A 27,809-nucleotide genomic window follows, 5' to 3' on the forward strand; every position below is an offset into this window, starting at 1 on the left:
CAGGACAAGGCAAAACCTACTGACTCCCACAGCACCCTGCCAAACCCAGGGCAGGGGGACCGCCATCGTTTCTCCTACGGACAGCAAGGACATCTCGGGGACGCGTGGGTGGCCCCAGCCTGACACAGGGAAACTTCATTTTTGCCCCTGTTGATTCTGTTTGAAGGACAAACAACTTGTACGTTCAGGGCTGCCAAGCTGGCCCAGTTTTCAAGAACAATATATGCTTAATACGAAATAAAATCCTAACTGTTTAAGTTCAATTATCTAATTCTGCTGGTATCTGACCCTGTGTGTAAGTAACAGTGATTCAATTGGGAAATCAACATTCCTCAGACAAGCAAGATTTTATTCCCCATCCTCCTGCAGATTTTAAACACCTTTTTGAAGGAGCAAAGTCAAGTCTCAAAGGGCCACAAATCTGTTTCACTCCAGTTCACGTTAAGCTGCCCGAAGGCACAAGTTATGGTGGGTCAGCACCATCTGTTTTGCCACGTTGGAACTGGATTTAGTTGGGAAATGATTGTCTCATTTCTCCAAATTGGGAAGTTAAAAAAAAAAATAAATAAAAATTTCTACGTGAATCTACTCCAAAATCATTACATAATAAAAATCAGAAAAACAAATAAAAGGGGTTCAGAGCACAGTCAACAGAAGGAATCACCTGGAAGACAGAAGACTCAGGTTCAAAAGCCTCTTCTTTGCTCGATCAACTTCATATAGTAAAATAGTCCTACACACAAAAATATGAAGTTCCCGAAGTCCAGACACATCAAGTTTCAGGCGAGTGTCCTGAATACACCACTATCTTCTGTTTTCACATTGCTCCCTGTGACTTTGTCCCGTCCTTCCATGCTGGACCACAAAGCCTTTCCTCACCCCCTCAGTGTCGAGCAGTTCTCCCACAAGGGCAGAGGAGGAGGTCGATGGACAATAGTGACTCCAGCCCAGACTTTGCTCAGGTTGCCCTGAGGACATCTCTCCTTCACTGCCACTTTAACACCTTGCAACAGTTTGTAATTCAAACGTTTTCACCTGTTCCTAGGGAAAGTGAAGCCCTTGTGTAATTATGAAACATATGACTTGCTTAAAAATCCACATTAATTACAATGCTAATTTGAGACACTTTTTTTTTTTTGAACACCCACTAAAATAATTCCTAAACTATTACTTCTTCAGGATAGCGACACTGCCTCTGAGACAAGCGAGCTGGTGTTCAGTTGTCCAGCTTTTATTTGCCACTTGAGGACATCTCCTCGCTTTCCTCCCCTACCTAGCTTCATCTTTCCTGATGAAAAACGGCACCAGCTCCAGCTGTGAAGGTTTCCTCACACGAGGGACAAGGGCAGAAGTCAAAGGCTTTCTGGTTTCCCACCCTTCCAGCACAGGCTGCACAACACTTTCTGGGCAATGCAAACACTGACGACCAACTTGATTGCTTTTGTGAGCTGCCAGGTCCAGTTCATGCTGCTACCAATGTCTACACTGAAATTAAAGATAATGGTTAATGACTAAAGACAGCGTACATGGCAAAAAAAATCACATTTTGTTACAAGTAGATGAGTACCCTACAGCACCCAACGTATGCAGCTACACCAAACAACTTACTGAAGCGTATTTCAAAGCCTGGTACTGATAATCCAGGAGTGTAGGTAGTAGAGCACTCCATATTCAGCAAAAGGCTACCAAAAAAAGGCAAAAAAATGGGTGTTTTGATTTGGTGCCACAGGATCAGTAGCAAGGTACTTTAGCATTCAGCAAAAACATTACAAGCTCTAGCAACCCTGCTTCAGCAGGGGAGTTGGACAAGATGATCTCTATGGTCCCTTCCAACTCTAAAAATTCAGTGAAATTCAGTGAAAATTTCCATTTGTGTTCATCACTAAGCATCAATAGATTTCATTGGTATCACTAAAGCTCAAGTTTATGTCATTTACACTCACTCTACAGCAGTCACTCGTTCAATTTTGAGATACACTGAACACACCACTGAACCTAAGGAGACACAAAAGAATCCAGGGCCATTTGCAGCTTTTCTTCTTAAGTATGGGTTGAGATTTATTTATTTTAAGTGAAAAATCTGCCACATGGTTTCCAAACTTGTGGCATTTGTTAGGAAATAGATGTAAGAAACGGAGAAATGCTAAAAGGAAGCTCTTCTAACCGTGAGTCACCAGTTTACGTGCTGTGCTTTGTACAGCAATGCACGCATAGAAGGAAGCCTGTTAATTACCATCTATATTTCATAGTTTCTATGTGAAAATCAGGTGGTTGTATCAATGAGGATCACTTAAAAATCTTCTAGAGGAAAAGGAATGGGTGTTGCTTCATCTGATAAATTTGGTAGCGCGATGTATTTTTCTGAATGCTCCTGTTTGGCACAGAGTATGAGAAACAGCAAGGACTGACTTTCAGTCCATAAAATTAGAAAAGAGCAGCGGATTTAGGGAGCATCTTTGAGTCAGGCTGAAACACTTCGAATTACGTTTCATAATTACTTCACGCACCTTTCTACAAAATGAGGGCGATAGAAGTGGCAGCAGCAGACATGAAACACTGTTTCTACACACGTGAAGCAGAGAAGAACAGTTTGTGTAAATCTGCCAGTGTGCCTTTCAAACAGGCAAGTTTCATGACTCCATGATGATCATTCCTCTCTAAAGGCAAAACAGCCTCAAGAACGCAGCTTGAGATGCACAGATTTTCTATATGGACCACCTTCTAACAAAGTCCAAAGGAAGGAATACTTATTTTAGTCAAGATGCTAAAACACAACTTCTTTTAGCCGAGATCCTAAACCATCTTACCTCCGCAGCCGGAAGGCTCTCAGCTCTCCTGTGCTCACATCAGCACTCCAGATAAGGCTGAGTTTATATAATTGACAAGTATTTTTTTCAGAGTGGAGATTGTTACTCGATTTTGTGTATTTGACTTTATCAACCGGGCTACAGGGATATCATCTTGCAGTAGGGAGCCAAAGAAGTTATGGGCTGTTGGGGAGACGATTCATCAGTAGGTAGGTTCATGCAAAATTCCAAAGGGCTTTCCCTCCCCCCTCCCCTTTTGTTTTTGGACAACAGTCCGAGAAATCCAAGTGATGTCTTTCTTACAGGAATACTTCAGATAGCGAAACAGAAGCAAGATTTGGCATTTAGCCTGGGATTAGTGTGAACAGCCTCTTAACCAAACATTATGAAGAAAGTTAACTTTAAAATGCTTTGAAAGGTCTGTTTTCATGACAGATGGTAATAAGGGCTCATCAGTGCCAATTTTTTTTTGTTTCTACCTCAGTTTTCAAAAGCTTAAGTTTTAGGTTAGTGCTTCTGAGAAACCATTATATGCATAGAGGAAAAAGGCAAATTACAAAAGTACATTACTCACTATTTTTATTGTGTGCAACGTATTTTTCTAAATAACACTGACATCTGAAGAGTAAGAATTTGATTAATTCTTAATAGACCACTTTCCCTTTCCGTTTACTAGAATACCTCTTTTTTTTATCCCCAGCTATTTCTCCTTTAATCTTTATCTGGACACCTGGACAGTTATTCCTCTCCCCACAGACCCCAAGAGACACAGCAGTCGGGTAGAGGTTGTGTTTGTACAATACACTCACTAGGGAAGACATGGTAGAACTATATTTTATTCAAGAAAACCCACACATTCTGTCCTGTGGTGACCACAGGCTCCGCTAAGCCATAGATATCAGCAAATACTGGAACAAAATACAGTGTATCAGATTGAATCAAAGCATTTAAATTCTGAATTACAGTTATAATTTTCAGGGAAGGCTAGTTTCAGAATTGCATCATAGTATCTAGTACAATGTTGTGCAATGTAACTGGCAGAAACAGAAATGGAATATTGGTCCTAATAAAAACCAAAGTGTAATGACTTTTGTATGACATTTAAACTGTCAAGACAACAATTCATAACATTCTACCAAAGGCAGCATATAGTTACAAAAATACTGGTCCAGCATCTTGTTAGTGGTGAAGCAATATCCAAGGTGCAATGGCAATGTGCCATTCTTTGTGAAATATTTTTTTAAAAAACTATTTTCTTCTATTTTCCCCATACTGATACTAGCTGAACACCAAAACTGCTATGACAACCTGAAAGTCACTTTCATGTGTATTGCACCAAAGATTTATGCAAAAAACACATTTTCCAAGTTGCAGTATAAAAGAAGCAAAATCTAATAAAACTATGGATTTGCCAAAAGACATTTTACTGATCAACTGATCTTGAATGAGCAGGTTGCAACATCTATTGAGCTTTAAACAATTGTCCGAGCTTGTCCATTTTATCCATTATCTTGAATTTAAGGATACAGAGGTAAAAGACAAAGTCCTTGATATCGAGAATAGAATTAAATCACTTCATACTCCTCTCCTTTCACCCACAAAATTAAAACATCCTGCCCTCCTCTCTTCTCAATACCCAGGTAATTTCAAAGCCAAGCCTTGGAATTACCCTTGCTCTGATACTGCACTGTGCTAGGATTGGACTGTTTCCACCTAGAAGTTAAAACATAGTACGACGGTGACCAAAACTGCTGGAGAGAGTAGACCTGCTTAATAACTTGCAGAGGTATCCCAAGAAATGTGCCTCAGATGGAGACACAATCTCCATGGCAAAGCATACTGCAGACATGGGCAAGAACACATGAGCCTGCCTGCCATTTCCTTCAAGAAAACAGCATCAATTAATATCTTAACCAAAAGATGAAGCTGAGTAAGATCAGGTAACCATGTGACATTCAATGTTACATCCAACAACACAGAAATGAAGGAGTAAGCAGACAGGGATATTCATCATATTTTCCTTTTAATAATGGTTTAGTCAAAAGTGTAGCTTCGAATATCTCTAGCTAGTTGTGAAAACCTGAAGAAGCTGGGAAGCAATCTCACTTTGAACAGTACAGTTTAAAGCTGTGGCTTGGCCTATCTGCTTTCAAACTCTCCAGTAGCACTGCCAACTTCCTAAATAAAAGGTAACTGCCTGGCAATAAAAAAAAAAGAAGTCATCCTTTAAAAGTTGGTGAATGTTGTATTGTAGCAGCCTAACTCTGACTGAAGAAGAAAGATGAGATATTTTTGTACAGTAAACAGGAGACGAAATAAACCGAAATCTTCAGAGATCACTTGAAGTGTATACAATTTGGATTCTCATCAACATTTAAAACTACCAATCATAAGGTTGCCACCTTACCTTTTTCTGGACTGGCATACCTGATTTTAAACAGGTTTTCCTCCAGTCTCCCAAGTTTCTGATCCTCTTATCCAGTTTTCTGCTGTACTGCTCTCCCACCTTCCTGCTGAATACCGAGTCAGTCCTGCCTTCTGCTTTTCTTGGCAGGAGGCAGAGCAAGCTTTTAATTTCGGTAGTCAGAGTGACAGAACAACAAAAGCACAGCAGATAGAAGAGCTTAATTCTTCCCCAGGAAGAAAATACATTTGGTTCAATAAAGGGCTGCAAAATCTTCCAAAGGCACCTCTTTCCCCAGTTTTTGCCTGAAAGCAAGATGGCAATCTTAATTGAAAAGGGATGCTAAATCTTTTAAATAACTTAAAAATTCATTTTTATATAAAGCAGCAAAAACATTTTTCTCTGCAGAAAGAGAAATGTTAACAAAGAAACACACCAACATAAATGCACTGTTCATAAACTTCAGCTAATTTAACTTCACAAGAAAGTAAAATTTTAGGACTATTCTTTAACCTCATCAGTACTTTCTGAAGAAGATTCTTTGGCATCTTCAGTCTCTCTGTTGCTTTTCTCTTTATTTAGATTTTCACTTTCTGATTTGGTCCCATTAAATAGAGAGTTTTCACCATTTACAAACCCATTCTCTGTGACTTCAGCATCAATAGCTTCATCAATCTTTAAGTCCCCTTGCTCTTCCACATCTTCTAGGTTTCTCAAGACAATAGGGAGTCTAGAGTCTGCCACAGTGTTCTCCAACAAGGCAATATTGCTCTCTTCGTATTTCGGAAGCGGAGCTCCATCTGCCATTTGTTTGCTATAATACTCTCTGCTCGCAGCTGCGCTCTTCACTGCTTTCTCCAAGATCTCTTTTTCACCTAAACGCAATTTGATAGCCATCACCGCATGTGAAGTCAAGTCGTGGGTCTCCAGGAAGGACTTATCATCCTGTTAGAAGAGAAAAAGCACGTTTGTTAGTATCAAACAACACAAAAAAAATCCCTCACCTTTCCCCCCCCTCCCTCTATGCATTAACAGTTAAGTGACACTAAGATCTTCAGGCTGAGCCAAATGGACACGTATAATGGGGGGTCTGCATGGAGTCCCAGTGAAATTTGTCAAGAATTCACAAAGAAGGCAAAAATTTCTCCACGTAGATCAGCCTGCATAACAAGTGAAGTGAGGAGACTTCACAGATATATGAAACATGTACGTTCACTTATAGGGTCACAATAGCAGCGTATTTCTTTGCAGTCTGGAGAACACAGCTAATAAACAACAAGTTGAAACTGATTCCCCATTTTACTTGCAGAGGAAAAGCTGGTAGCCTCTATTTAGAGAATCAAAGAAAGAAAAAATACATTAACAAAATTACATTAACAAAATCATCTTTTTTGTAATCTTATTTGATTTTCCTTAGATAATGCAAATCTGTTTCTACACTTTAAGAAGTACAGAATAAATTATGTACTAACATTCAGATAAAAGTTTGTAAGGACAAGATGGGGGACAAAATATCTTTTCCTACAATCATAACAGAGAACATTTCAGACATTTAAATTACATATAATGATAATTTTACCTCCACAGTTGTTTTATAGGTTTTCAAAAGAAGGGATGCTCTGGCTTCCAGGAATGTCCAAAGTTTAACTTCATTGTCCCAGCTGATGGGGAACTCTGAGTTCCCCAGAGTGAAGATTTTGTCAATGGCACGCTCGCCTATCAAGTGCTCCTTCAGCTCTTCTACAATAGGTATAAAACCAATGTGTTAAAAACAAATCTCATCATTCACTTTGTCAGTTGACAAACTGCAGAAAGATTTATTTTCAATAATATAGATTTGAGCAGCTAACAAAAAAAACCCTCTCCTCAAATAAGAATTATCAGATAAAGCTGGTTATTTCTAGGATACCCCTCAAAGAGGAGTCTCTTTGAGCAGCTAACAAAAAAAATCCTCTCCTCAAATAAGAATTATCAGATACGCTGGCTATTTCTAGGATACCCCTCAAAGAGGAGTCTTGAGGTTAGCAGAAAATGGACCTTCTGCTCCACTCTGAAACACTTTCTATATCATAGCCTCTGATACACAGCGTAACTCTGTGACAGTGAGATGGAATGTTTTGTATAATACCCGAGAAACAAAAGGGAGTAATTCTTTAAAGAGTTCAGTGAACTTTTCAGTGAATAAAAGGAACAGGCCAGAGCACGCAAATAGCAATGGAATTATTTTTCCTAATTGTTTTGGTAATCTTTTTCAGTAGCAGAAACTTCCTACAGTTGGTCAGAAAAGACATCCATCAAACAAACTTCATACAGAGTAGAAAATGTTTAATCAGCTCCTTGACATTAAATAAATTCCATTAATCTTTTAATTACCAAATTTCACTCCTGCAAAGCAGCTATTACAAGCTTCACAAACCACTTGCATGTAGTTTCCTAATAAACAATTTTCTTATGCAGTGTTTAAGACATACAAATAATCTGAGCACAATCGTATATTAGAGTAATGCAGTTAAATGTTTACTAGCTATATTTTATTCTCTGAGCCAAATTTCACCCCCTCATCAGCACCCTAAAATTTGTTTTACTTGAATTTACTTCCCTGAAGTGGTCAGGCAGTTGGACTAGATGATCGTTGTGGGTCCCTTCCAACTGAACTATTCTATTCTATTCTAATCTCTTCATGAGTTCTAAAAGATGGATGACAGGACGCAGTGAAGGCATGACACTAAAAAAGGCAGGTTTTTATTAAAGAAAGCAAATAGAGCACATGTAAAAACTTAGCAACTTCACTATTCCTACTGCTATTAATCGTACATACATATTCCCCATAAAACCCCCTAACATAAGAGAAACATTACAAAGACAGTTTGCAAATACATAAGTTGGTTTTAGATTATTAATTATCAAAATACTGAAAATACTCAATTTTGAAATTTCTTTCCCATATTTCTCCTACAGCCCAGAATATTCCAATTCCATACCTACATGATTCTATCAGCGACAGCTAATAAAATATGGATCTAAGCATGTAAACCCCCTAGGGTCTCAAATGACGTTGTTCTGTGAACCATTTTTAAACCTAAGAACTAAAGACCAAGCTCCAAAGCTCACTCATTCACAACAGCCTGGGAGGTTAAAAAAAAAATACAAAATTGCATCACCACATGCTTTGGGACTTCCAGAAAGGCCTGTGTTACTGAAATATTCTCTCAGACAACATGGCCAAAGATTTGGTTTCTCACTAGCTCACAGATCCCTTTTTATCCTTAACTCCTCAACTTTTCCCATCTTCTAGCTTAATGTTTTATATAAATGTCTGTCACATTCCTGCGTTAAAAACCAACCAAACAAAAAGCAACCCCAAAACAAACGTAAACTAGTTTATCTTTATAAAACATCTTACCTTCACTCATACAAAACACTCGAAGGAAAGCCAAAAGCTGGGCAGAGATTGGAGGCTCAGTGGAGTGCAAGGCAAAAACACTAGAACTAATAAAACAAACAGCAACCGTAAATGCAAGTTCTATTGTCATATCTTTGAACTTATTTCAACATAAAAGACCTCAAAGTATACAACAAATGCACTGTTATAAAAATAACTTTTCCAAAATTAGGTAATAGTAGTTCAAACTGAAGACAAGCTTCCCTAACCTGTATCTGAAAAGAACAATTATCTCCACAATTTTACGCTTATAATTATTTTTATACGGCTTTGATAATAAATTCATGGAAATGCAGTGTTTCACGTCTGCTGCTCCTAACAGTACCCTCTGGACTGAAAAGACTAAAGGAAAATGCTGTGGTTCACACACTGAGCATCGTAGTATGTCTGCAAGGGATAGGAAAGAAAGAGAAACCACAGATTGCTTCAAATTAAACCTCGCTCTGTTTTTGTTCAAATGGTTATTAAACCAAAGGCTTTTTTCCTTATATATGGTCTAAATTAGATGATAATATAGCTCAGAGAACTTCTGTAAATATTATTACAACAACTTTAATTTGCTATACAAACAGGAGAAATATTACACCTAAGAAAACTATCATAGAACAGCTTTATAAATGCTCTACTGGACACTATATACTTTGGAAATGTTTTAAAAAACCCATGGCATTGTGTTTTACTTACGTTGGGATACCAGCACGAGCTAAGACCTCTGCCTTCATAGCATACAGCCTGTCACTTTTACTCACGCCAAGCTTTATTTTCACTCTGTCATGTGAATTATTATCAAAGAAAAAACCACTGTGGATCACAAATTCAGCGTTTGACCGAGTGCCATAAAAAATGTAAATCTAGAAGGATGAAAAGAGAAGTGAAGGGACAGGAAAAAAGCTTAAGATCAGCTCACAAAACTGACATAATTTGAAAGTTACTTCCTGAAAGAGTTACTATTCTGAGTACAAGGTATATTTGGTTATATAAAGAAACACACTTTGTTTTCTGGTATCTGTATATAGTGTGGCAATATACTTTAGAGGTAGATGTAAACACATCCACGTAACAGACTTTGAAAGCAGAGAACAGGTTCTCACTCTATACTTTAAAATAAAAATACTTTGTTTTCTCACACTGTCATAAAATACCAGCACATGGAAATAAGTTTTCAAAGATCCTATACCTTTTAAAGCTAAAAAAATCTGAGACAAGGAAGACCCATTAAAACAAACTATGTTTCTGGGGTCATTTCCTCCCTCATACGTCCACCCAAAAAAGTAACCTACTGTGTTGATGAATCAACTTTGCTTTTGTTTTAATGTTACCTTAAGGCATGGATATACTGAAGTATATCACACTGAGAGTTATCTGATCTGTGTTCAGTCAGTAGTTATTTGTTTTATACTCTGAACTCTTTATCTAAAGCAAATAGGTCACTCTCATTTACATTAAAAAATAAGTTCCTAAATATAACCTGCAAAAATGTTTAATTCAGGGCTAGGCTGTACGAAGTACACGGGATGAGGTAAAGTAGCAATTGTCTTCCCACATGAAAAGGATATTTTCCCCTTTTGTTTGATAGTGGAACTGTCAACCAGGAAAAAAGTTTCAACGGTTACAGAACTCCCTTCTTAACCCCAGGGTACAGCAATGCTCGGGTGCATGTAACCTGCCACTCTTCTCCAGCTGACAGAGAGGGACAGTTTTCTCTTAAGGGCTCAACAATGCTAACAATGGCATTTACTTTCTTTGTTTCCAATTTTAGATTAGAACTATTTATCCTAAGCACTAAATGCTTAAGCGTTATATTAAGTTATAGTAAACATTATACTGCAACACACTCATATAATCAACAACTGAGCTGCCTAGGTATGTTAAAGCAGGGATTGAAAAGAGAGCTGCTAACTCTCTCAAGCTTTAAGACTACCATGATACATCTCCTATTAAAGTAAAAGTCACATATCATGTGTAGGTTATACAGTATGCTCTTACATGCTAAGACTGTTTTACAAAAAAACCCAATTAAACAGAATGAGAAAGTTGCTTTATTGAATGCCAGATAGGCTCTGTGGACTTTTGCTGCCTCACATTTTTTAGTAGTAAAAGCAAAGATCATACACTCTTCCTGCTGAAACTGTGAGAAATAACATCTGCACAGTATATTAAAAGACCGAAGCATTATATAATTAAAGTGCTTTAATGATGTTAGAGTTTGCACAGAATTTTTTTTTTTTAAATCTGATAAATAGCAAACTGAAACTACTAAAATAAAATTGACATAGAGGAAGCCTCTAAAATTGAAATGGAGAGAGCAGTCAGAACAGCTATATGACACATCCATTGCCAGCTGTGGAAAATTATAAATTGGATCACTTCTGGAAAAACTGTGGACCCCTTTTAACTCATCATGCCAGTACTGGGAAAAAAACGGCAAATATTTGACTACCATAACAAATTCTAAGAGCCACACAAAAAAATATACAATCACTGTAAACCCCAGCATAGCAATGAGGATAAATATACCTCTGGAAAGACATACTTAAAAAAATTATTCAGACATATCTTTGTTAAAAAAGAAGGTAACAATACATAAGAAAAATGAAAATCAAAATATTATTTAGGTCCTTTCTCATTTTCACTAAGCATGGGAATGGCAACATGGGTAAAATGACTGGCAACTATATACTGCATTTAACCTCTTCTTAAATGGAGACTAACATGTAACATAAACCAACAACATTTTTAAGGAAGACTATACAAGCTGCTGTTGCAGACAAAATGACTCCCCAAATCTAAAATATATTTATCTTTGGTCCTTTGGATATGGTCTTTCATTAACCTCATCCAGAATACCATGCTCAGCGTCTGCGCATGTACCAGTGATTTAGTTCTCTAAAATATGAGGAATCAAAACTCACCTAATGTTGGGTCTACCAAGTGACAGAAAACATCTTATTCTAAAAAACGTGCAGTTGCTTAGTTTAGTAGTATTTTGACACAGAATTAGCTCAGCATAATAAAATGCAAACGTAGCAGGGCTTAATCCACACCACCCTGCTATTAAAATTTGTTAGGGAGTTACCAAGTGTCCACAAAACTTAATTAAAGAACAATTATGCAGATAACTGTTCACACTACCTGTTCTCCAGGCTTGAAATCTTGAAGAGCTACACATTCACACCGGTCATCTTCTAAATTGTAGCCTGTAGTGATCTATCCAAGGAGAGAGAGAAACAAAAGCACCTTTAGCATTTTATATTTATCTTCCTCACCACTGACAAAACATTGTCCTATTGGAAACAGATATTAAGAATAGCAATTGCATACACTTCCTTCTCTGGACAATATAATACAGCTGATAGCAATTGTTTTATGATTCCTGAACAATCTCTTTAAAAAAAAATAAATCTCTGCATTGAAGAAATCTAAGGGAAGAAACAGCTTACCTGAAGTGAATGGAAGGCTGTGAGGAAAGTGCCCTCCCCATAGAGCACAGACAGCCCCATGCTAAAGCCTGCAGCTTGCTATGAAGTTCTGGAGTTTTCAGTTACCCCCGTGAGGCCCAAGGGAGCAAGGCACTGACAGCTCTATATGCTGAGCTTTATCCTTCAACTGCCAGCACATTTTTGATCTCTCAATGAAAAAGGATTAGATAACTGTGGATCTTTAGGGGATACAATCTTCAGAGAATTATAATTTACTTGCAAATAATCCCTTTATCTAAACTTAAGTAATACTCTTAAAATGCTAAAAGGATTTTTTTGATGGTAGCAAGCAATTGAAGAGGATAAATTCTCTTAACAAATCTGTGCTTCTCTGAAAAAAGTTATGAAACCATAAAGTGCTCACACTAATAAGTAAAGCTATCCAAAAAACGTAATACTTTTTAAAGTGACAAACAGCATGTTCTTGAATACTGTTACCAAAGATGCAGGCACAGATGCAGCCACAGGATGGACCATAAGCTGCTGAACAATCAGGAAGCAACTTTTATGGTAGGTATTCTGAATTCAGTACTGGAAAAAATATGCTCTGGGCCCAGGAAAAAAAAATAAATCTAGAAGCCAAAGACTCTCTCTCAGTCTTTGCAAATGAAAACATACTTGTTTGTAAGCTGACTCACATGTGAGGTGAAATATACCCTGATTCCTATCTCGGATGCAGTTTGTCCAGAGACAGAACTCCATGCAGCATTTTGAAAGCTTGGTCGACGGTTTGTACGTTAACCATTTTGCACTGCTTGCATCATCAAGAGGGCATTTGTCAGCCAAAACAATGCTTTCCAAGTGAGGACGGGGAACTTGTCTACTGTGCAGCAAATCCAAACCAGCAGCCTCGAGCAGGGGCAGCCTGGCCCTGCGGAAAGCTCGCAGAACTGCTCTGCGTGTGGGGGCCATCAGAAGAGAACACTGGCATCATGCAGTACGCCCTACTGTGAAACACGGGCTGCAGTACTCAAATACAGAAATTCCTGCACATTCGCTATGCTGGACTGAACAATTTTTAATTAAGATCTCTCATTTAGAAGGTGATTTAACCCCTAATCGCAGCTTGCGAGTGCTAGAGGATTCTTTATGACAAATGTACCTTCCAAGTTCAAATCGAGTCATCTTGGGGAAAAAACCTGCAACTTCCATTCAAAAAGATGAACTCTTTTGTTGACAACAAAGATGACAACACTTGACCTGTCCTGAAATTTTCTTTATGTATAGACTCAATGAAATACTTCCGAATGTGAAAACTCCATTCCGGTTTCTTGAAATGCCTGTGGAACAGGAGGCTTTCAAGGACTGGGGAAATTCCAGTGTGTTAAGAGAAGGATTCTGTCAGTTTAAGCACGCTTCACTAGAGTACTGCTCTTTTTTCAGATTGTTTTTTATTTTTGCCTCTTTTTTTTTTTTTTAAAAAAAAAAGAAACTAAAAACACCAGCAGTGCTTCTAAAAGGCTTTTCTATAAAGCATAATGGAGTGCTAGACTCTTATTTCCTCTTTCTTTTAATAGCAGTCATGTAAGAGAATTAACAGGGTGTTTACTTCTCTTCCCACATGATAGCTGACAAATTGCATCCCTTCAGTTTTATTTCTGAAGCAGACTGATACATGAATTTCAAGTTGTATATAAAACATGCAATAGTCTGCTTGGTCAGTGATTAAGGATGGACCCAGCCCAACAGGCAGAATGTAGCTTATTTAAAGCTCTGGCAGAACTGGTAATCAACCTCTGACTGTCAAAATACAATCCCACTAAAGAATAACAATGAGAAATGCATGAAGACAACCATTTTGATATAGTTCTTAGTGGCAGGTTGATCTAATTAATAGTGTCAGAAGCAAGAAAAAGTTGAATGGACCTAGCTCCAGATAAAACCCAAGGAGCATTTTATTATCTAGCTCATGGAAAGGAGCCCTGTGGAATAAAGCAAGAACAGGGATCTATAGTAGCTGATTGACTCAAGAAGTATTTCAGCACTATCTTTGCAATAGACTAGACAGGGGTCCATACAACACCATCTTTTGTTTCTTACTTTCCTTACTTTCCCCCTTCATGTATTTTAAACTGATGTGCTATGATTAAAGCAGAACCCACCCTCATCTCACTCTACAATAATATAAAATAAATATTGTCTGTATACAATACAGGCAGCTTACAGTTATCTTAGCAGGTTTTTTCCCTATTTCTAATAGTACAAGGAAACTAACATGCAACAGAAATAGGTTTAGTAGCTATTCTTAGCCCATTATCAATATTCCTGTTGTCTATCCTTCCTAAATCCATCTAAACTAGTTTCTGTAGAGCTATGAAACAAGTGAGTAAAGTCTGCATATACATTCAAAATATTTAAGTTCAGTACTTCATTGCCCCTCCCTCCACCCTTTAGGATACACTTCAGCATAAAAGAAATGCTTCCAACCTTGATATACCACTGCACTAGCAGGTTTGGCTCCAGAGGCTGGCTCCATATCAAACCCATTGTTAAAGAGCATAATAAAAATAAAAATTACTTTATCAATTTAAATAGAAGTTTGAATGATTAAAACAACATAACTAGCTGCTCTCTTAATATAGGCTACTTAATTTTTTCCCTCCCAGAACCTTAATTCTCTTCCTCTTTCCTCTGATCCCAACTTTGAAGGCATTCATTACAAGTTGTCTAATGAATACAGACAAGTCTCTGCAAAAGCATCTGAAAGAGATGCCCAGCAGGAAAGGGGTACAGGAAGTACTAAGACATATTACAGAAATATACATTTCTGAATTTTAAGCAATTTTCTTTACATCGGAGACTCTCATACAAGCTTTATTGCTAAATCAAAGTTATGAGATTGCATACAAAATAGCGAAAGGCAAGAATCACTGTTAAGCAACACATTTTAATAGGGAAAAATAAATTTAAAAATTCCACCAAACACTTGCAACTATGTAGCCTATCCTAACTTTGTGTATTTGGTACAGTCTCGGTAACAATAAATTAGTTAAATGTCAAGTGAAAACCAACTTGCCTTACCATTTGAATAGCAGCATCATATTCACTGCTGACAATAAATAATACCATCTACCGGAAATGCAATTAGAGGGTATGAATTTTGAGGCTTATGAGAGATTGGCTAAATAACATTGATAAACCATCCTCTTACGGGTTTCCATTTCCACTCTTCAACATTAACCAGCCTGTTAATGAAATCAAGACCTTATCTTCTGAACTAGCTCACATAAGCCAAAATGTCAGCAGGTCTAACTTTCTATATACATATGTCACCTTTTAAATGTTTAATATGCCCTAAAGTAGTATTTTTGCATTTTGTTTCTTTGATGTACTAACAGATGTACTGTTTTTGTTGAACTAGGCTTTGTTCTTGTTGTTGCTGTCTCCATAACAAGGCTCTCTGGGCATGGTTAGGAGAGCAGGCAGTATTTCTTAGTAGCAAATTTCTAACCACTTTCCCTAGTGGTAGCTACAAGAGGCAACCTCCATTATTGTCTGCTTTCCTATTCTCAAAACAAATCTGTCCAGTATTGTGAATCTTTTTCCACCCACCAGAAACAAAACTCCATGTCAGAGGAATATTCAAACCTGCCTGGAAAAAAATGCATCACGTAACTGAAAACTTTTAAAGGGACATTATATGTATGCAAAATATAACTGTATGCAAGTATGCAATCACCTCTACGTTTAATCTAGATGAAGAAAGTTCTCCCTGAAAAGCTATCATAACACATTTTAAATACTGACAAATCTTTCTTTCAGATATTAGTTTTTCAGGGTCACTTGGGAAGATAAAATACCTGTGTTAAGAAGCATAATGAAAAGTGTTATTAAACTGTTGTACAGCAGTTGAAAGGCTTAATGCTTAAGCCCTAAAGCCTTTCAGCAACACTGAAGAAATCCTTACCAGTCCATTAGTATGATTACACATGTCCCATAAAGGTATTAGAGCCAATGTAACTCTGGAACCATCTTCTGTTGGAATCTGGTTCTGCCGTGTCATAACGGAGGAGACTGCCCATCTAAAAAAATCAAAAACATTAGATGGTCAGTGTTCAAAGCATCAATACATGATTGGCTGTAGGCCAACCTGAAGCAATCATTTAGGCTGGGAGTTTCCAAACTCAGTTTTCTGCCTGTAGTAACAGCAGAAGGCAATACCACCTGCAGGAGAAGCAGCAGCTCCCAGGTCTCCAAGACATGCCCGTAGACCAATTCCCAAACCAGGACTGGAATCCCACCCCTCTTGTGCACTCTTTGCAACAGGATCTTCATACCTTCCAGTACCTCAACCAGGAGCTGCTCCCCAAAAAGCTTATGTACTGCATGAACTGGAAACCAGAGTCATCACCCAACACATGCATGATATTTTGGTGCCCTTCAGTTTGCCAGCTTTTGGCTTAGATCAGTATTGCTCAATTTTCTACTTAGCAGAATAGAGAAGAAAAAAACCCCAATACCCCACACAGATATGCAGGTAAAAAGAATGAAGAAAGTATAACATTATTTAGCATATAGACATCATTCAACCCCCTTCTAACTCAGGTTAAGCAAAGGAAATGCCAGCTACCCACTCAAACTTAAGAATCTTCAGAAAAGCTTAGCATTTCAGTATTTTCTAGAATCTCATTTTTATTTTATTTCAGACAAAAAAAGAATATTAAATGCCAGAAGAAAAAAAATAATCTTAGTTTCACTATCTTCTGGACTTAATACGTATGTTTGTTGTGGGGATTTTTGAGGGAGGGTAGAAGAACACCACCAGAAGGTCAAAATAATTTTAGCTCCCACTGACTCCACTACTAACAAGTATTTAATATATAAATTAATATAATAATTTAATATATTTTAAGCAACTAGAAATTGCTTAGGAAGATATCATCACATTCAAATGTACTTAATTTCTAAAAAAGGAAGTTAAGAATGTGGATATTTCTGACACACAAACACTGTTTGAAACATAATAGCAGTAAGTTTCTTTTTAATTGTTGTACTTTATCTACAAAAATTTAGACCACATGTAAGTTGGCGTGTTCCTCTGTGACCCTGTAAGTGAAGGGGCCATGCTTTGGAAATCCCACTTTCTTAGGCTTAGCCAGAAGTACTAGGCTAAAAAAAAAAAATTCCTGTAAGACCTCATGAATGCCTTTTATTCATGCTATTTTAATCACTTCACAGAATTAAAGCTCTAGTTATCTTAATTATTCTTATTTTTATCTTAATTATGTCACCCCCTATAGCACCTCTAAGTGACACTCCTGCTTCACGTGTACAGCTTAAGTTCTCCAGCTCTCCTGTTCAAGAGTCACCGTGAATATTAGGTTTTACTACTATGTGCTGGTAAAGCCTTTTATTAAAAAAAAAATAAAAAAAAATATCCCCAAACCTAAACCTCCCGCAACGTCAACTGAATTATTTTCTTAAGAAACAATGAATTACCTTACTCATCTCAGACTATGTGTGCCAGTTGGCTAAATTAACTGCTCATAATGACTATTCCTTCGTAACAATTTAAATCTGCATATTAATTTCACTTTTTTCTTCACTAAGAAAGTGTGTTAGTATCAAATCCTACATTTAAACATTTCAGTAACAGTAGGGCTTTCCCACCAATGCAGCATTTCCAGGGTCCCACACTTCACTATACTTAAAAAAAAAAAAAAAGATAAAAAAAAAAGAATTTAAAGACAGACCAACCTGTAGTCGTCATAAGTGAAAGAATCCTTTAAGGGCAGTTTGCTGGCATTAGGATGGGTCTGGGAAATGCAAGTTTCAGAAAAGGTGAAAAGAGAAAGAAAAGAGAAATCAGAAATCAGTCAGCAGAATTTCATTATTTAGCTGCCTAACAGATCCTAACAAGAGCCAAATGAAGCAGGAGGCGTCCAGCCGCGCTACAGAGGGATCATCATGCTATTATGCTCTCATACATCACTGTCAACTTAATTTGTTGTGCCCAGCAGCCGCCATAAATCTGTTTCTTCATATTTCAAGACTGGAACCCACAGACATTGTACAAAAATAAAAAATTTAAGGTGGACTGAGTATGTGAAGGTAAAACAAAAGCAGCCTGTGGTGCAGGGCGGGGGAAAGAAATCAGGGAATAAGCACGTATTAGGTTTCACCAACTTCCTCATTTTTCCTTTCCTCTGGGATATCAGTAAAGTATTTCACAGATACAAGTAAAAATTATATATACAAGATTTTCAATTCTTCTTCTATACCTGTAAAGATTTTGTTCGGTACAAGATGCCCTACTCCAAAATAAAACAGATAAAAATATTTCAATAGTTTTGGTGACAAACATTGATTAGGCAGTACCCACATTAAGCCATCTACACATATTCCCATCTAAAAGTGGAATAATGCCACTGGAGAACGCACACTGTAATTGCCATTAACAAGCAAATATTTAGATTTTTAATAGGCTTTAATAAGCTGTAATACCTGTTACTTTTCTGGTCAATTAACTTATTAAAAGTTTTAAAAATACAGGTAGCTTTAAGCCCACACTCACACGCTTTCTTTAGAACTTTGTCCCAATTCACAAATGGAAAGCCATAATAGCATAAATTTTTATCTTCAGGTTCAATTAGGTCTCAGAGATGAATTGAACTAAATGATCAAATGGTTATTTCAGAAGATACAAATGATTTTTCACATAGCTCTATCTTTGCGACACTCTTAATGCATGAAGCTCCATGTAGTATGCAGTTTTTTACTCTTGATGCATTAGCATCACAAGTGCATGGTAATTTATCATTTCTCACTGTAATGTACTTGCTGGCACCGTGTGCAGGACAGTAGGGGATGAGGTAAAAGTGGCTCAAACCGTAAATCAATTAGAAAACAAAAGCTTGTGCTCAGTGCGCAATTTTAGGCAAATTATATATTACAAAAGACTGCCAATTGGGTGTTAGGTCCCAGGTGCCTGCTCTCCCTCAGCCCCTCAGTTAACCCTTTCTCTGGAACGTGACACAAGTCACCAATTCCAGCGACCCTGTCCCTTCCCTTTTTTCTTTTAAATTTCTTTTTAAAACACCCTCCATTTCCACACGATTTTCATTCACGTCAACGATACGATCGTTTCAGAACAAACTCCCTGGAGGTGAATGGCAGCAAGGCGTTTTACCGAGTTATTTCTCCTGAGGAGAGCAGCCAGCCCAGCCCAGCCCCAGCAGGGAAACCCACCGCAACCCAGGTCAGGGGGTCTCCCGGCGGCACCAGCGCGGCCAGCACTCCACTCCCCAAACCCAGGTAGCCTTCCACTGGAAATAACAATTCTTAAAAACAACTACAGTATTCCTCTGTGCCAAGTTAATTCCGACTTTTATTGCTGGTATTATTAATCTATTTTACAGTAAACGAAGCAGGGAAAGCCAAGACCGTCAGTGAGACACACCAGCCTATCAGTTCCACTTATAAAAATAACATTTTTCTCCGTTACGTTACTATTGCTTGCGAAAAGCCGGAATCTCGTTCTCCACCTGAAGTTTTAAAGAAGATATCTGACACGAACAGAAGTTCGGAGCCCTCAAAACCCTTATCCCCGCCGTTCCACGCGTTTATCCCGCACGCCGTGCCCCGCCGTACCCCCCCCCGCCCCGCCCGGGGGCGCAGACCCGCTGCCGCCGCTACGGGCCGACACTGCCCCCTGGCGGTGCCGCCGCAGCACCGCGCACTGCGCGCGGGACAGCACTGCCCCCTGCCGGCCGCCCCGAGCCAACACGCTCCGCCCGAACTCGGCGCAAATCCCTACAGGAAGGCAAGATACATATATATGATACATATATATAGATATGATACATATCTATATATATATATATACACACACATATACTTCCATTGCCACCGGCAAAGGTTCCGGATGCCACCAAACGCCCTGCAACCCTCCCCGAGTAAATCTGTGAAACTTAGGGACTGCCCCTATATGGAGGCCGTCCAGACACAATTCACATAAAAACAGTAGTAAATTAAAATAAAGGACAAGATACATGGTCTTAAAAGACACAAGGCGGAATAAAATCCCAATGTACATAATTACCGTATTTATAACATTCCGTAGTGCAATATTCTAGTAGCTATTTTAAAGTTAAGATACATCAGCACGTTAGATTTTCTGACTTACACTACTTCACTACGCAACTTAAAAGCTCTACAGATTACAAGAATCCAAAGACACACAAAAAAGAACAATATTCTGATTAAAAAATTGATTTAGTATGCAGGTTCTCTTTATAGTCCCTTGGTAAAAATGAAATCTCCCTAACAAACACTTAATAAAACCTGTCAATATATCTAGAAAGAAAAATGACACAAATGCATTAAGTATTAAATACCCTTGAAAAAAGGCACATATTCCATGAATTTTTGATGTACTATCTTGACATTAATGTAAAACCTTGATATTTATAATTGACAGATATTTAATAAAGTATAGAAGATGACTGCTGCATAGCATGCAAATTGCTCAGGCTGATCAGAAAAAGATACAGACATATTTAAACTAAACAAACACTTAATACGTTTAAAAAAAAAAAATCAGCTCCAGCTTTTATAGGTTCACACACCTAGGTCTGCAGAGATTAGCTTTGAAACATGACATCATCCACTACACGCACCCTAATTTTAACTTACCAAGTCTGTATGAAGTAGTTTCAGAAAGTTGGGAGGGGAAGCTTTAAATAAAAAATGGGAAAGTGAAAATGTGAATATATTCATTCAAATGCAGGTCCTGACATTCTACTGAAAGAGTTATTATAAAGAACAAATACCATCTATTTAGTTACCCTTTCTGTGAAAATATTGTCAGAGCTGGCAATCAGGGTGATGACCACTGCAAAAACAAATAGTGGCATGCTGAATTTCATTTTCCTCCTGATGCTGCTATTCCTTAAAAAAAAAAAAAAAAAAAAAAAAAGCTTCTTCCCCTTCAGCGTTCCAAGCCTTCTTTGAGACATTTGGAGGATATCTCAAAATAACCAGAAATATTAAAAAGTAACAGTGATTGCTGCCAGATTGTCTGCAGCCACTGCGGAAAGAGACAGACTGTTATTCTAGTCACCTAAAACACTATCAGACTAGAAGCCAGTTACTCAGTATGGCAACCAGAAAGAGGAGGGGGGGAAGGCAGGGGGGGAAGAAAAAAAAATGAAAAAACCCCACTTTCAAACATTTTTCTCTTTCTGGGAAGCAGTAATATCCAGTGGTTTGTGTCACATGTTCAGTGCCTGACAAGAAAGCACAATTCCTGATGCCTCTGTGCTAATAATTTCTCCATCATATTTTTGACTGGACATCCCAAGATAATGATTCTCAAGTCTTATCAACTAGATGCTAGAGGACTCCTCTGCTTTTGAGAAGTCTTGTTTTTATTTAGATGGCCTGAAGGCTTCAATGTAGAAAGGGTGGTGGCCTTTCCAGCTGAGAAGCCATCTCAACCTTCATGGGCATCAACCTCCAGTAGAGGAGCAGCCAGACTATTAGAGGCAATAACCACGCACCCTGCTCAATCACCAAATGTCAGAGCTCATTTATCAGAGCTCCTAATCTTGGCAAGGAACTCCCATTAAAATTAGCTTAATATTTCCTTGTTCTCTGCATCACTTGGTAAACAAGTCCTATGACTGTAACGTGCAATAAAATGAGTAAAAGTTAAAACTGGAGTACAAAAGTTTACCCAGTGGTAAATTTGTGTTCGTGTCTATGCTACTAGATGTCTTGAAAAGAATTGATGTGTTTTGCTGTGAAGTCATACTGGCCAGTATATTCCTTTGTACCATTAGCCCTTGTATACGATGAGTAAGAAAAAAATTAATTGAATCACCGGATGTGATCAAAGTCAGCAGATTTTTTTTTTGATAGGACACCACCTCTCAGCCGAGATAAGCTGATCATCGGAGTCATCTACTACTCCACTGTAATAAATAACATCAACAACAATCCTTGGTTTTGTTTTTGTTGGTTTCCTGAGTTTGTAGACCCAGAGGTGGGCTGGATTTCCGTGAAGAATATTTCAAGTACTCACAAGTCCAAGGCAAAGCTGTGGGCAATCACTGCATCAATATTACTAAATCAGATTTCAATATTCTCAAAACCCTCTTGTGCACTGTTGAAGTAGAGACAGCTCAATTTCTATCTCGGGAAAGCAACATACCAAGCGTTGTTGAGATTATACTGAGGCCATCACTCCACTCCTTTCACAGCCCCCAAATCACTAAGGGTACTTGAAACAGTTAAAGCCAAAACCATTTTAAGTTTCCACCTTGTTAACTTTCATTCCTTTGAACATAAAGCCCAAGGGTTCGTTCCTTTTGACCAAACAATTTTTTTCCTCCCCTTCTTTGCAGATTCTCCCCTCTTTCCAATGTACTCATTAACATGGGGAGATTTCGTTGGATGCTACTCGATGGTTTCAGGCCAATGTGTAGGTGTACAAAAACACAAACACACACCACACACACACGCACACTTTCAGGGCCAGAAGCAGGAAGATCTATCAGCATTTGCTGGTTACTGTCCCTTTCCCAGCTCTGCAAACCCTTTGAAGCAGGCGCCTTGAAGAGAAACTCCTCTCTGTGGAGCTGCTGAGGCTTTAACTGCCCTAAAGCGAAGTAAAATAAAGAATTCAGAGTGGAGGATCCTAGTGATCTACAAGGAAACAAGAATTCAGTTTTTCCATTGGACATAATGCTGCCTAAACCTAACGAGGGAAAGCCAGTACAGGACAGGAGACAAAGCCAAAGATTATTTTACTTCCTAATAACAGTTTATAACTACAGAGGCATGCTCTGGAATTTCCAAACAGCCCAATTCATGAAGCACTAGGAATGACATCCACAAACCCGTGTCGTTATCTGACTTTACTAGTAGGAAAGATCATCCTACTTTGCAAAAATCTAATAGAATGAATCTTAACATTTAAAAAGGTAACACAGGATTGAAACTTATTAAATCTAACTAACGTTCCTGCTTATTCTTTATGTCAGCAATTTTTATTTACTTTCTGCCAATATGCACAAGAAAGTACTGTTCCAGACTATTAGGGGATTCACGCAGCGGAAGCAGAGTGGAATGACTCCTCCTGGTGCAATGGAATTTAACTGCACAGTCCCTTTTTCCATACCTTCTACCTGCAAAAAATTGTTCTTAAGTTAATGAGACAGCAGTGGCATATAAGACAACTCAAACCATGACATCAACTAACTCAAGGGTCTGAAGGACTGACAACCCACTTCACATGCAAAGTGGACATTAGCATTTGGCTGACAGACTACACAGAAATAATTTTGAACTGACTGCAAACGAGCACCTGCCTATGGTTCTATGGCATCTCCTTTATTAAATAGAGGCAAGACAGTGATGGACTTCTTAACATCCACTTCTTGATTCATTTACAGAATACTTCTTAACATACAGAATTCTAAAATACTAATCTTTCCCAGAAAAAAAACAACACTCAGATATGACATTTAAATTAGCGTACACGTTTTCTATACCTTTTCCTGTCCTTCCACAAAATCAGAGTGGAATGCAGCCCTGCTAGGGGCTGAAGCAGGAGAGCACGCTGGGCTGCGACTGGACATGTTCTGCAATGAGACAGCCTCCCCAGTCCCTCCCAACCCCATTCTAGGTCCACTATCTCCTGTGGTAAATCTCTTCACTAAATATGAGCTGATGTTCATGTTCAGCCTTGGATGGACAGGTGTGTCCCTAGTACTTCATTCACACAGGTCCAGTAAGATGGCTACAGTGAAGAGTTTCCTCGCAAAGGTCTACCTACGCCTGCGTACCAGGACCTATCATTCACTCTTTAGGCTCCTCCTGAAGTGCAAGGTTTACCTTGGTCATTTTGTTTAGTGCAACACATGCACACTATATTCACGCACAAATTCATCAAAAACTCTACTATTAATTCAGTGAATCACAAGCCACAAATAAAATGCCGTGACGGAAAGCCTGAAGTGAATTGCTTTAAAAGGACAGGGACAGTATTTCCTATTCACAACAACTCCTCATCCAAAGAGTTTCCTAATAAGCATTGATATCACGCAGTACAGCCAAAGTTTTTTTACCTGTGAATCGACTACTCAAGCGTATCGATAAATCATACCAGGAGCCACTTAGAAGGAAGCTCAGATCACGATCATCTTATAAGCAAGGCACTGTGCTGCAGAACAGACACGGCACATGGGGCAAGGTAAGTCCTGGCACCAGCTGTACAGGGACCATACAGCACACACATCTAAAGCTAAAAAACTTCTCACTTCCTCTTCAACTCGCATTCAAGCTATAGTACAAGAAAATAAACTTTGGTTTACTTAGCAACATATCAATCTCCTACTGTGTGGAGTATTAGCATTGGGTATGACTGAAGAGGATAATCCACTTTGTAATTTAGTTAAATTACTAATTTTAACAAAGATAAGTCCCCTGTATAATTTTGCAGTGCTTAAAGAATACATCCTTTGAGTATTCCATTCTAAGAAACATCAGCTTGTTATCATATTTTAATTTTATGGAACATTTGTAACTGCTGTTATATCAGGAAAAATATTAAATCTGCACAATAAGTACAAACTTTATATGAGAAAGCATACTTGTAAGTGCACGATGATCTCCTGATGTCTGCTGAGGCACTCACTTCCACAAAAGACACAGTCAACATCTCTGGGGATAAACTCAACTGCCCCAGAAAGTGCAACTCAGTTAAAAAAAAAAAAAGGCAACTAAGAGAAAAGCGAACAGAAAAACCTCTCTACTCTATTGGCTGTAAAAACAGATGCTTATCTGCATTCTCAACTAGGAGAGTGGTTGAGAACACGTCTTCCAAAAAAAATGCTTTAAAAGCCTGCAATACTAACAAGAGAACGTATTATTCCTCCCAAACGTGGTTTAAACTGTGCAGAAACAAATTTTGTTTAGCACCGACATACACGGTTTGAACTTCATCTCTCTTTCTCTAGAGGAAAGAGGGCATTTAGGCTCATATAAGAGAATCCAAACCATTCAGAATATAAAATAAATTAAAACCTACTGATTAGGAGATCTTAACAATGAACGTCCAAAGAAAGATAACATCTATATCTAAAATGAAAGATCTGTTTTATCCTGTCTGTCCTCCTCTGACTTTAAAATATTCTCACTGTAAGAAATAGCAGACACCAAGTGGGACGTGCCTGTATTTCGATCTAGGCCAGCACAGTCCAACTGGCGCCCATCGGCTGAATCTGGACCACAGGATGCCTCCATATGGCCTGCCACCTTCTCCTTGGAGGAGATAGGGAACAGCTGCTTGAGGAGCAAATGCTGCCCGAGCAGCCAAACACCTCCTCCTGTGTCCGGCTGGCTCCAAGCCCAGAGCTGTCGCCGTGTTCCTGTGGAAGGCAAGGAAGGAACGGGGGAAGAAGGCAGCAGACCTCCTACCCACGCAAGGACTTGAGCTCTTCATTTGTCTCAGATGGACAGATGCAACCCAGCGAAGCCTGGAACTGCTTCTGTGATGGAGAGGGGCAGCCACAGGAACGGCCCAATGAAGCCCCAGGATCTGCTGTTACCGTCATCAGAGCCAGGGGTGGGATATACCAGAAGTGACACAAAAATCAGGAATTTGGCGTATGTTTGCGAAGTCTAAACCACCTTACGGCAGATACACTAAGTGGTACATACAAGCATACAGTCAATCTTTGGTTTGCTGCCAGCAAAACAGATTAATACAATATTTTGGCCCTCACAGAGAGGAAAAACACAGAAAGGCACAAATATATTCCATGATTAAGTGCCTATTGATTTATTATTGATCAAGCAGAACAACCGAGGCGTTGAAATTCAGACAAAGCAAATCTAAATAGCAACACTATTTTACCTTTGTAACTGCCCACTCAATGAAATTTTAAATCTCTCCTTAAGCTGACACATACAGCATACAAGTAAACAAAAGGGAAAGATTTTATAGGGTTTACAACTGTGCCATCTTCCTTTCACCCATGTTTTTACAGTGTCACGGACATCACTTCTGAAAAAAAGCTATTTGATTGACATGCCCATGAGTACAAATCGTGTAGGGAGGAAAACTGAGAACCCCCACAGACCTACCTGGTACACGATCAAAACTGTATTCTGCTTCCAAATATGTTTGCTTTTGACTGCACATTAATTGAACTCTTTAAAAGCACTAAAAAATTCTCTATTATATCAACTTAAAAAATAACAGACAACTTCCAAACATGTGAATAGCTTAGAGTGTTTTAAAAGGCAGTACATACTTGTCTGCATTCAACTCAAACATTATTTAGCACATGAAAGATAAATGGTGGTATCTTAAAGCCAAGCACAGAGAGAGAGACCAGACGCTCTGCTTCACACTGACCTGGAAAATCATATGCTTATTGGAATATGATAGATTAGAAACAGTAAGGAAAAATAACGTAAGAGCGGCATAAGTCATATTGAAAGTATCATCACAACTTCAAAAATTGGTGTCAAAATTAAGCTAGAGATGTGAAATCTCACGTAATATACCCAATATTGAAGAGTCAAATGTGATACCAGATTTTAAAGATGCTATAATATTATTTTGAGATCTAGAACTTAATGTGTTAAAATGTCCTAGCTAAAATGATATTCCAGTGCCCAACAGCTAATAACTGGATTTTAGAATTTCATTCACGCTAAATCAATTAGTCAAATTTTAAATGAATAATAAATTAAATTTAGTATCTGATCAAAAGGGATTACAGCCTCCAGGAAATTAAGTTCTCTGTCCGATAGTGCAAACAAACAGATCAAACCACCTTTGAATAGATTACGGCAAGGTTTGTATTCACAATGGGACTACAGTAACACTTTCACAAGCACTGTCCAGATGTCAATACACAGGAGTAAGATAATTGGTATGAGTGTGTTCCTGTGGAACGCTGGATACAAACCAGAGTACAAATGCTACCTAAAAGCACGACTTCTACCAAATAGTTTCTACTAAAAACAAACCAAAAAAAGTGTGATTCATGGGGCAGCTTCCGCCTTGAGTAATAGCAGCTTGGCAGAAGGCAAAGAAAGCATTTGCGAGTATTTGCTTATTAACTTAGCAAAGAAACACAAAACCAAGTCAAAGAAAATTAAAATTACTTGCTAGAATGTTACTTAAACAGGCGGCTTTGCTTTCTCTATCCCGTTTAATTCTAAAATTGTTACCTCCTGATCTTTCTTGCACTGGGGAACGCAGAACTGGACACAGTACTCTGGCTGTGGCCTCACCAGTGCCGCATAGAGGGGAAGCATCATCTCCCTTGACCTGATGGCAGCACTTCTCCTAATGCAGCCCAGGATGCCATTCCCCCTTCTTGCTGCCAGGGCACGCTGCTGGCTCACATTCACTTTAGTCCCCAACACACTCATGGGATTATCCCACCCCAGGTGCACAACTTTGCACTTCTTGTTGAACTTCATCAATCATCAGCCCATTTCTCCAGCATGTCAGGGTCCCACTGGATGGCATCTCCCCAGGGATCCAAGTGAGCCCAAGAGGCTTTTTCAACCCCATGAGAAATAGCCAAATACAGATATCGTTTACACCTAGATTGCCACTGCATACAGCTGGCTACCAGGGCAAAAGCTATGGCTAGCTAATGGGCCCTGCTAGTTTTGGCTCTACCACTTAAGAAATTTTAAAAGCTCACTAA

General features: G+C 38.5%; 1 protein-coding gene across 1 annotated transcript in view; it reads right to left on the reverse strand.

Moving 5' to 3' along the window:
* Nucleotides 1-3,372: 3,372 nt before the first annotated feature.
* SETD3 (SET domain containing 3) overlaps nt 3,373-27,809 on the reverse strand; it is a 36,056-nt gene continuing 11,619 nt past the window's right edge. The window contains exons 6-12 of the mRNA XM_014957640.1: nt 17,830-17,888; nt 16,040-16,154; nt 11,786-11,860; nt 9,338-9,504; nt 8,615-8,700; nt 6,791-6,951; nt 3,373-6,156 (exon numbers count right to left, since the gene is read on the reverse strand). Of these exons, the coding sequence (XP_014813126.1) occupies nt 5,713-6,156; nt 6,791-6,951; nt 8,615-8,700; nt 9,338-9,504; nt 11,786-11,860; nt 16,040-16,154; nt 17,830-17,888 (1,107 nt within the window). The 3' untranslated portion in view covers nt 3,373-5,712. The remainder of the gene's footprint in view (nt 6,157-6,790; nt 6,952-8,614; nt 8,701-9,337; nt 9,505-11,785; nt 11,861-16,039; nt 16,155-17,829; nt 17,889-27,809) is intronic.

Source organism: Calidris pugnax, unplaced genomic scaffold (genome assembly GCF_001431845.1).
Source record: "Calidris pugnax isolate Ruff unplaced genomic scaffold, ASM143184v1 scaffold211, whole genome shotgun sequence".
Taxonomy (NCBI): domain Eukaryota; kingdom Metazoa; phylum Chordata; class Aves; order Charadriiformes; family Scolopacidae; genus Calidris; species Calidris pugnax.